General features: G+C 43.5%; 1 protein-coding gene across 1 annotated transcript in view; it reads right to left on the bottom strand.

Annotated features, from left to right (window-relative positions):
- Positions 1 to 8,988: 8,988 nt before the first annotated feature.
- Positions 8,989 to 10,393, bottom strand: part of NIM1K (NIM1 serine/threonine protein kinase) — a 51,957-nt gene continuing 50,552 nt past the window's right edge. The window contains exon 4 of the mRNA XM_012664753.1: positions 8,989 to 9,850. Coding sequence (XP_012520207.1) covers positions 9,101 to 9,850 — 750 coding nt within the window. The 3' untranslated portion in view covers positions 8,989 to 9,100. The remainder of the gene's footprint in view (positions 9,851 to 10,393) is intronic.

Below are 10,393 nucleotides of genomic sequence, written 5' to 3'. Positions count from 1 at the left end.
ATTGATTAACTCATTTTATCATCATGTCATGTATGGATTTGACACTTAGTAATAAATTATTTTCTGGCTCAATTAGAGGCCAGTTCTCTAAGGTTACATCTACTTGCAAATTCTAGGAACCTAATTACTATAGCTTTGAGTTCTATCCTTTCCTCTCACCTTTATGGAATGTGTACTTTCTCTATTTGTGCACTTAACTTTTTTCCTTCTAGTGTTTTATTTTTATGGACACTAATGACTAAGTTTGAAATTGACACTAGACTGAACTCAAATAGATGTGAACAGCTACTTTTGATCCTCCTGTGTCTTTGCTGAAACACTTCATCTCTTGTTCATGTTTGGGGTGTCCTAAAAGGAACACCGAAGTGGAAGTCAATAGAGCAGAAATATAACAGAATCTTTAAATAATTTAAAGCTATGTAATCTTGATGTGAAAGTGAACCCTTTCTTTAAAAATTCTAGCAACTGCTCTTAAGTCATACATTCTTCATTTTTCCTTAATTGGTGATGGGAGAAAATAGTGGACCTGTGGTTTTTTTTTCCCTCCCAAAATAAAGGCAATAATTTGATGCTAAAGATTATGACTATAAATTCTCAGATGGTTTATATATCAGGGCTCTAGCTTATAAAAATAATGCATTTCCTGGACTACCTTACTCAGTAATAAGCACTTTTCATCCCATGTATCAAATTCCTTATTCAGGCTTGCAGATTCCTATGGAATCTGGTCCCTGCCTACTTCAGCTCAGCACCACACTCACCAAGTCTTAATATATTTTCATCTACCGTGTCTTCTCTTCCATTCCTCAAACATGCCAAGTTTTCCAGCCTTAAAGCCTTTGATCTGTGTGCATCAGAAACTTGAGGCCCCACTTCAGATCTTCTCTGCCCTGCCTTCTATGCCAGTGCGGCTATGGCACCTAATTCCATGGTGTCTCACCAGATTCTCAGAGAATATAACAGCACCCCCCTGGGGATTCTTCCTACATATCTTTCACTTTGGCCTCACTGAGGTGAAATACCTGCAGAACTCTCTTTGTACGTTTCACAACCCAGAAGTACAGGGGAGTTGGGTGCCCATGGGGGTACCCTTGACCAATGGTGGAAAGTTGCTGGTAGATAAATGCTTACTGCTTTCATCCCCTGGGCAGACAGTTCTGAGAAGCATTTCATAAATCTCAGAAGATCCTACAGAATCAACTAGCAGTTGCCTATGGTCAATTTGGCAATAACATCCTTCTATTGCCTTTCTTCTTTTGTTTCACCCCTGTGCATCTCTCCTGTACCCTGGGATTATTTCCCAAGTAAATTACTTGCACACAAGCTTTTGTCTCAGGGTCTTAGGCTCTGTTTTTCAGAGAATCCAGGCTAAGACGGTTGTTACCCAGAATGGCCCTAGAAAGCAGACCCTCGGGATGGTATATTGGAGCAGGTCCATTTACCAAGTGACAAAAACCTTATTGCTATTTGTAGTAAGCAGAATGATGTCCCATATCTACACCAAAGATACCCATTCCTGGAATCTGTGAATATATTATGTTACATGTCAAAAGCAGATGTGATTAAGGTTAAGAACTTTGAGATGGGGAGTTTATCCTGGATTGTCTGGGTAGGCCCAGCCTAATCACATGGGTCCTTAAAAACAGAATCTCTTCTTGGCTGTTGTCAAGGGAGAATGACTACAGAAGGTTGGTCAGAGAGATGTAGCATTGCTGGCTCTTAAGATGGAACAAGAGGGCCATGAGCCAAGGAATATGGGCAGCCTCTAGAAGCTGAAAAAGGTAAGGAAATGGATTCTTCCCTAGAGGTTCCAGAAAGGAACACAGTCCTGAAAACACCTTGATTTTAGCCCATGAGACCCATGTCAGACTTATCTCACAAAACTGTAAAATAATAAATTTGCGTTGTTTCAAGTCACTAAGTTTGTGGTAATTTATTATGACATCAAGAGAACACTGATGCAGTGTTGGTAAGCAGGGTGGTGATAACCGTGGCATGCAGGGGCAGCACAGTCACTGCTGAGACCGTCATCTGTAGGTGTAGGTATAGTTGGCAGATGAAGCATTAGATACTATGTTCCCTGTGGCACTTGAACAGTATGGGGCAATGGTAAAGATTGTGGATTTGGCTAGCTTTCATTAACTGCTTTGGTCTAGAAAACAACAACAACAAAATAACAGGCTCAAGTCAGCCAGCTGTCAATTCAAGGCACACTGTGAAAGCCAGAGGACCTTTAAGGCAAGGTTTAAGGAGAGCCTTATCTTCTGCAGCAGAGGGAAAACTACCTAAAATAGGCCCAGGATTTAATTGTAAGGTTGGAAAATACTAAGTCTTGACAATTCTCCTTCATCCAAGTTAGGGCTTGATAGGAAGAGAGTGGGACACTGAGACCTAAGTTAGTAATACAGTGGATGAGCCTGAAAACGGTGTAAAACATGAGTTCCCTAATGTGGGGTTGGCAGAAGCAGCTCATTCCCCCTTGCCTGAAGACCCAGCCATGCTTCTGGTGAGGCAGATGCCTGCAAGATAATGCTTCTTGACTTCTAGATCCTCTTCCAATACCTTAGTAGTATCCAAACCAAGAACCAGGGCGAGGTCTCAACGCAGCCTGCGTGGAGAAATACAACCCCTTCTCTGGGAGAAAATAGCATAGACATTGAAGGAATTGCAGAACCTGGCTAACACGCATTGCCATGAACTGGGAAGAAATGTGTGGATCTTGAGGGTGTTAGGCAGAGGTTGAGGTTGAGGAAAGAATATAAGGCAGGAAAAGGGAGAGTTTTAGGGAACCATTGCCCATGACTTGAAGTGAAGGACACATGAAGCTGGTCTTAACATTGTGCTTGGATGGCTACTGAGGCTTGAACATGACTGTGGTACACAGTAAATGAGGTAAAGATGGTGGAACTGCCTTGGCATAGTATTGAGGAAAGGGAAAGTTCCAGGAGGTGTGAATATTAGAATGGATTCGTTATGCGAGACCAAACAACCACCTAACTACATTCCCCAGAAGGACATTGCCTTCACTAATGTAATACAGAAGGCACTGGTTTGCAAACTGTTCATCCAACAAGGGGCTAATACCCAGAATATACAAGGAACTCAAACAACAGCAAAAAAATAATCCCATTAGGTAGGCAAAGGATCTGAATAGACATTTCTCAGAAGAAGACATACAAATGGCCAACAGGTAAATGAAAAAAATGCTTAACATCACTAATCAGAGACATGCAAATCAAAATCACCGTGAGATATCATCTCACCCCAGTTAGAATGACTATTAACAAAAAGGCAAAAAATAACAAATGCTGGCAAGGATGTAGAGAAAAGGAAACTCTTATACACTGTTGATGGGAATGTAAATTAGTACAGTCATTATGGAAAACAGTATGGAGGTTCCTCAAAAAGCTAAAAATGGGCCGGGCGTGGTGGCTCACGCCTGTAATCCTAGCACTCTGGGAGGCCGAGGCGGGCGGATTGTTTGAGCTCAGGAGTTCGAAACCAGCATGAGCAAGAGTGAGACTCCGTCTCTACTAAAAATAGAAAGAAATTAATCAGACAACTAAAAATATATACAGAAAAAATTAGCCGGGCATGGTGGCGCATGCCTGTAGTCCCAGCTACTCGGGAGGCTGAGGCAGGAGGATCGCTTGAGCCCAGGAGTGTGAGGTTGCTGTGAGCTAGGCTGACGCCACGGCACTCACTCTAGCCCGGGCAAAAGAGTGAGACTGTCTCAAAAAAAAAAAAAGCTAAAAATGGAACTACCATAGGATCCAGCAGTCTCACTACTGGATATTTATCCAAAGGAAAGGAAATCACTAACTAAATCAAAGGGATACCTGCACCCTATGTTTACTGCAGCATTATTTACAATAGCCAAGATATGGCATCAACCTAAGTGTCCATCAATGGATGAATGGATAAAGAAAATGTAGGGCAGAGCACAGTGGCTCATGCCTATAATCCTAGCACTTTGGGAGGCTGAGATGGGAGGTTGCTTGAGGCCAGGAGTTCGAGACCAGCCTGAGCAAGAGCGAGACTTCTCTCTACAAAGAAATAGAAAAATTAGCCAGGGGTGGTGGTGAGTGCCTGTAGTCCCAGCTACTTGGGAGGCTGAGGCAAAAGGATCGCTTGACCCAGGAATTTGAGGTTGCAGTGAGCTATGATAACACCACTACACTCTAGCTTGGGTGACAGAGCAAGACCCTGCCCCACCGACCAAAAAAAATAAAATAAAATAAGAAAGAAAAGAAAAAAAAACAAAAGCAAAGAAAATGTGGCATATATACACAATGGAATATTCAGCCATAAAAAAGAATGAAATCGTGAAATAAGCCAGAAAAAGGGAAGACAGATATCACATGTTCTTATATGTAGAAACTAAAGAAGTTGATCTCATAGATGTAGAAAGTAGAATGATAGATACCTGAGGCTGGGAAGGGTGTGGTGAGGGGAGGTAGGGTGAAGGATGAAGAGGAGTTACAAACACACAGAATAAGTTCTGGTTTTCAATAGCACAGTAGGGTGACTATAGTAAATAATAATTTATTGTATATTTCAAAATAGCTAGAAAAGAAGAGTTGAAATATTCCCAATACAAATAAATGATAAATGTTTGAGGTCATGGATATCCTAAATACCCTGATTTTATCATTATACATTGTATACAGGTATCAAAATATCACATGTATCCCATGAATAAGTACAATTATGTATCAATAAAAAATAATTTTTTTAAAAAAAAGAATGAGCTGGTGAAAGGTACACTAGCACTTATAAAAGCTCAGTGGCGGCTGCCCACTGCAGGCAGGGATAGACAGTAGGAAATGCTGCCATGGAACTGAGCATGCTAGCATCAGTGGGGATGATAGGATTCTAGAGTGGCAGAGGTCATGTATTGGTACTTAAATGTGAGAGGCAAGGTCGATATAATATAATGAATAGTAAGTAAGGCTGGAGTGGAAATCAGGCTGCCTTGATTGTCAGGGCTTTGTGACAATGGCTAATAGATCATGGAATTCTGAGAGACAGTTAACTAGAGTGTTACTTACATGACCAAAAAAAAAGAAGAAGAAGAAAGAAAACTGATGGGTAGAAAGCTAAGGTAGCCTGTCACAATGGGAAAATCATGGTCCTTTAATCAGCTTCCAGATCTAAGTCAATTTATAGATCCAGTGCACAATGAAGAGAACTGTTCTCGAGGAAAGGCCTTACTTTCACCAGTATATATGATGTACATACCCGAATTATTCAGGACTGGTGGATACCACAATGGCTTTATATGTACATGAGGTCTTATGGAAACCAGGTGATGAAGGGAGTTCTGGCCAAAGTCTATCTCATAATTGGTCCCACCTTGGGATTATTTCCCCAATCTCCAAGTATATATTTGGCATAAATATACTTAGACCCCTGACCTATGGAGGAAGAGCCATTATGGGAGGAAGAGCCACATGGAAACCTCTCCTCAGCCAGGTTACTAAATCACGAGCAATCACACGAGGAAAGGCAGCCATGAGCGTCACCATCAAAAAATTTTAGGGATGCAAGAGTAATGGGCTCCATCATAGTCTCATTTAATTTATACTCAGACTTCTGAAAAGAAGCAGATGAATAGTAAAGGATGATGGACTACTGTTGGTCTCAGTTGTAGCTGCCATATTGGATGTGGTATCTTTACTGCAAGCCTCTGACATTTGCTATGCAGCTATTGATTGGGCAAATGAATTCTCAGTTTCCATCAGAAAGGAGAATCAAAAGCCATTCACACTCCTCTGGGATGAACAGCAGCTCTCGTTTACTGTATTGCCCCAAAGCAATGCTAAATCTCCTGCTCTGTATCATCTTGATATTCTCAGAGCATCATGCTAATCTACCACATTGTGACAGCATGCCTGGTGAGTTGGGCCATCAGGAAGTGGCAAGTTTTCCAGATGCCCTAGTAACACTTATGGGTGCCAGAGTGTGGGTGATAAACTCCAAGAAGAAGCTGGGGCATGCCACATTGACGAAGTGTTTAGAAGACCAATGAGCTGGGCCATGCTTAGATATTCCTTCTTTAGTAAAGAACAACTTCTTGCACCTTCCACCTCTTAGCACTAAAATAGAGGCATAGGATTTAGTAGGTCCCTCTGGATTTTGAAAGCACATATGTTGTGCTTGGTATATTCCTCCAACCCATTTATCACGGCTGCCAGTTTCAAGGGGATCCCACAAAAGAAAGATCACAGCAGTTTCAGGCTTTTCAGCAAACTAGGTTACTGCTCAGGCTGTCTACGTGGCAGTTAAACATACCACCTGGAGCCTCTGGCGAGCACCAGTAGAAGCACGGCGCTGTAAGATCCTGGAGTAAGGCCCTGGTTTCTGCAACAGAGAACTACTCAGGCTCCTTGTGTGCTACTGGGCCCCTGTAGAGACTGAGCACCTGATTATGGGATACCAAGGGAATAAGCAAACAGAGCTGTCAACTTTTGGGCTGCACATTACCAGATCCATGGGAGTCATAAATTCAGACAGGCACAGCAGCAACTCTTCCTTATTGGAATTGACATTTCAGGGTATGAGTTTGTCTCTCTTGCCTGCAGTGTGTCTTCCAATACAATCATGCTAAGACATGGAGAATATCTGATTCACTGTCGTGATATCTTACATAACATTGCCTCGAACACTACATTTTTGATAAAGGAAGTGGGGCAATGGACACGTGACCACAGGATCCTCTCATCTTACTGCATACCTCAACACCAGAAACAGCCAGCTAAGGCACCAGATATGAGACAATAACCTGCAGGGTTGGGATGCCGTCCTCTAGGATTCGATATACGTGCTTTAACGATGGCAGATACATGTCCCCCATTGTTAAAATACACGGGTCTGGGAACCAGTGAGTGGAAGTAGGGTTGGCCCTTCTCACCATCACAATCAATGACTCACTTGATGAATTTGTGTTTCTCTTTCCTGCAACCTAGGCTCGGCTAGTTTAGAGGTTTTGGTTCCCAGGGAGTTGGGGATGCTTTCACCAGGGGGGCCAATAAGGGTTCCAGTGAATTGGAATCTACACACATCACATGGTCACTTTGGGCTCCCCATGCCAGTGGACATGCAGGCAAAGGAAGGAGGTATTACACTGGTGGGGATATTAACCCTGATTATTGTAAGGAGGATTATATCTGGAGATTCACTCATGATAATGGTGAACAGGTGATTGCAGCAATCACAGCCTGAGGAGGGCAAGGCAACTAAGGGTTCAGATCCTTTGATGTTGAAAGTCTAGGTCACATGACCCAATCTAGGCCAGCTGAAATGCTAGCCAAAGGTGAGGGAAATTTAGTACGGGTGGTGGAGGAGGGAGGTAGGATCTAGTTATAGCCTCAGGACCAGCTGCAGTAATTGACCATAGCTTCGTGGGTCTGAGTGTGGCCCCTGACTAGCAGCATCAGTATCACTTGGGAACTTACCAAAAATGTACATACTTGGCTGGGCGCAGTGGCTCACACCTGTAATCCTAGCACTCTGGGAGGCCGAGGCGGGTGGATCATTTGAGCTCAGGAGTTTGAGACCAGCCTGAGCAAGAGCGAGAGCCCGTCTCTACAAAAAAAAAAAAAAAAAAAAGAAAAAACATAGAAAGAAATAGCCAGATAACAACTAAAAATATAGAGAAAAAATTAGCCGGGCATGGTGGTTCATGCCTGTAGTCCCAGCTACTTGGGAGGCTAAGGCAGGAGGATCTCCTGAGCCCAGGAATTTGAGGTTGCTGTCAGCTAGGCTGACACCATGGCACTCTAGCCTGGGCAACAGAGTGAGACTCTGTCTCAAAAAAAAAAAGCACGTACTTGGGTCCCACCCCAGATGTATTGAATCCAAACCTCTGGAGGTGCGGCCTCACAGTCTGTGTTTTAACAAGCTCTTCCGGTGATTTTGATGCACTAGAGCTTAAGAACTGATGCTGCAGCTTGTTCTACTGCATTAAGTCCTTCCAGGTCCCACCACCTCGTAGGAGGGGACTTAACAGGAGAGCACAGGGTCAGAGTGGGCTGTGTCACACAGTTTGTTTCTGTGCACCACTTCAAAGCCCTCAGATCCTTTCAGCCACACTGCTTCCTCTAGCCACTGATGCAGTGACCATTCCCATGCAAGTTTGTACAGCTTCATGTAGGCCCCATCTGCTTGTACCTTGTCTCAGGCCAGTGCTGTGTACCTCTTCCTTCCTGCTCCAAGGCTTCTCTGACATGAAGGCATGGGAAGCACAGGGAACCCATTTGGCACTCACACAGCACAATCTGGAAATGCAGGGCCACCCTTGAACAGTGGTGGGTAGGAGCTTATGAATAAATGCTTTCCCTTTTCATACCCTGGGAAGACACCTGAGATGTGTTTCTTAAGACCCCCCCATAGGAGCCTGCAAAGCTGAACACCGGTCACCTGTAGCACTGGCCAACTTGCTAACGTGTCTGGGTATTGACTTTCCTTGTTTCCCCTGTCCCTCACTCGTGGGCTCTGGGATCAGTTCCCAAATAAACTACTCTACATGGAAGCCTTTGTCTTAGGCTGTGTTTGGGGAGCGCCCCCAGCCTGAAACGCCTAGCTGCCTGGAATGCTCTTGGCATTTTGCAAGAGTCACTCCTGCTTCTCATTCAGATCTCAGACTGACGCCTACTCAAAGTGGCCTTCCTTAATGACTCATCCAGTAATACCTCGTATCAGATCACCGTTTTCGAATTCTCTGCATGACATCTCTATCACTGACTTTTTTTCTTTAAATATAGTTGTTAGTGCCTCTGTTCTGTACTAGAATGTCCTGCACATGAGAGGAGGGACCTGGCCTATCTTATTCTTTGCTGTTTCTCCAGCACCTTAAACAGTGCCCAGCACATAGGAGGCACTGAACAAATATTTCTTGATTAAATGAATGAATGCTGGAGTTTGAGAATAAGACAAGGCTCCAAATCAAGCCAGAATCTGAGCTAATAAACTTTTTGAGGAAAAAAATGCATATCTCAAATTTAAATTTATTTAAAAATTATAAAAATGTCTGCATCCAAGTTGTCCATGAAAAAATTTAAAAGCAATAATGATCTTGGTTAATTACCAGCAGTCTAATTTATAAAATTGAGCAAAATTTGGATGTGTGTCTTATTCCTCTGTAGACACGGGACCCTTTCTTTAGGTCTCTTTCTTTAGGGTCTGGTAGCATCATTACTGGGACACTTTCCAAAGCCTTTTTCCTTTGAACTCTATGTAAAATAATTCTGTAGACGCCTGTGATTGAGCTACGAGCGTCTCTCCCTTGGTTATTGCGAATATGCTCTTCTGTAATACCCAAATGTTCTAAAGTGCTTTTGACTTCACTTTCGTCTTCTTTGAGGGTGCTGGTTTCTGACAAATGTTTGGGATCCAGGTGGAAAGGTTCCAAAGGGGTGGGATATGGCACCCCCTGCATCCATTCATCCTTCATGATGTAGTCGATCCCGTGCCTCTCCGTGGGGGTGGGCTGAAGGACTCCTCGGATGAGTCGGTGGCAGGGCTCCGACACATGCGAAGGCACGCAGTATGTGCCCTCAAGGATGCTCTTCTTCAGTTTGGCCACAGTCTCTGCCCGAAATGGCATTGTGCCTGTCACCATGAAGTACAAAAGCACCCCCAAGGCCCAGATGTCCACATAAATTCCAATGTAGTGCTCGTCTCGGAAGAGTTCAGGTGCGGCATATGGAGGAGACCCACAAAAAGTGTTCAACATTTCACCTTTTTTACTTACTGTGCTGAATCCAAAATCGCCCACCTTCACACAAGTACTACTGGTATAGAATACATTTTCTGCTTTCAGATCTCTATGAATAATTTGGTTTTCATGCTGTGGAAGAAGACATAGGGAAAAGTTATTTTCAAGGTAAAATTTTGAAATAAAAAATGTATCGGTTCCTCTGAAACAGTGAGCTGATGATGGTGTAATACCAGAAATTCACTGGGAATTAGCTTAAATCATGATAGCAAATGTTGCCATAACCTTCAGTCCAACGTAATGCCCACACCCCCCAAACAGACCAAAAGTTCTATTCTGCTGTGGGCTGAGGGTAGGAATCTGTTCCACACATGTGGATTCAGGAATTAGTGCCAGAAATAAGCCCCAGCTCCTATGCAACTATGCATGCCAAAGCACAATGAAACAGTGATCCTTAGTTGTTAGGTAACATGTGAGTTTTTCTGGCTGAGGGAATCTCTTGATGGAGGCCAAGACCAGGAAGGCTTGGAACCCTCCCCTAACTTTCCAGGCATGCTTTTTGGGTGGACTCCTTTATCTTTATAGAATTCAGTAGAAGGGAGGAGGCTGCACTTGGCAAGGTTCTAGCAACAAGGCACCAGTGTGTTGTGGGCATCTGCCCCCTCCCACACTTGC

Source organism: Propithecus coquereli, unplaced genomic scaffold (genome assembly GCF_000956105.1).
Source record: "Propithecus coquereli isolate 6110/MARCELLA unplaced genomic scaffold, Pcoq_1.0 Scaffold91, whole genome shotgun sequence".
Lineage (NCBI taxonomy): Eukaryota > Metazoa > Chordata > Mammalia > Primates > Indriidae > Propithecus > Propithecus coquereli.
The sequence above is the reverse complement of the archived record's forward strand: the minus strand, read 5'-3'. Positions and strand labels throughout refer to the sequence as shown.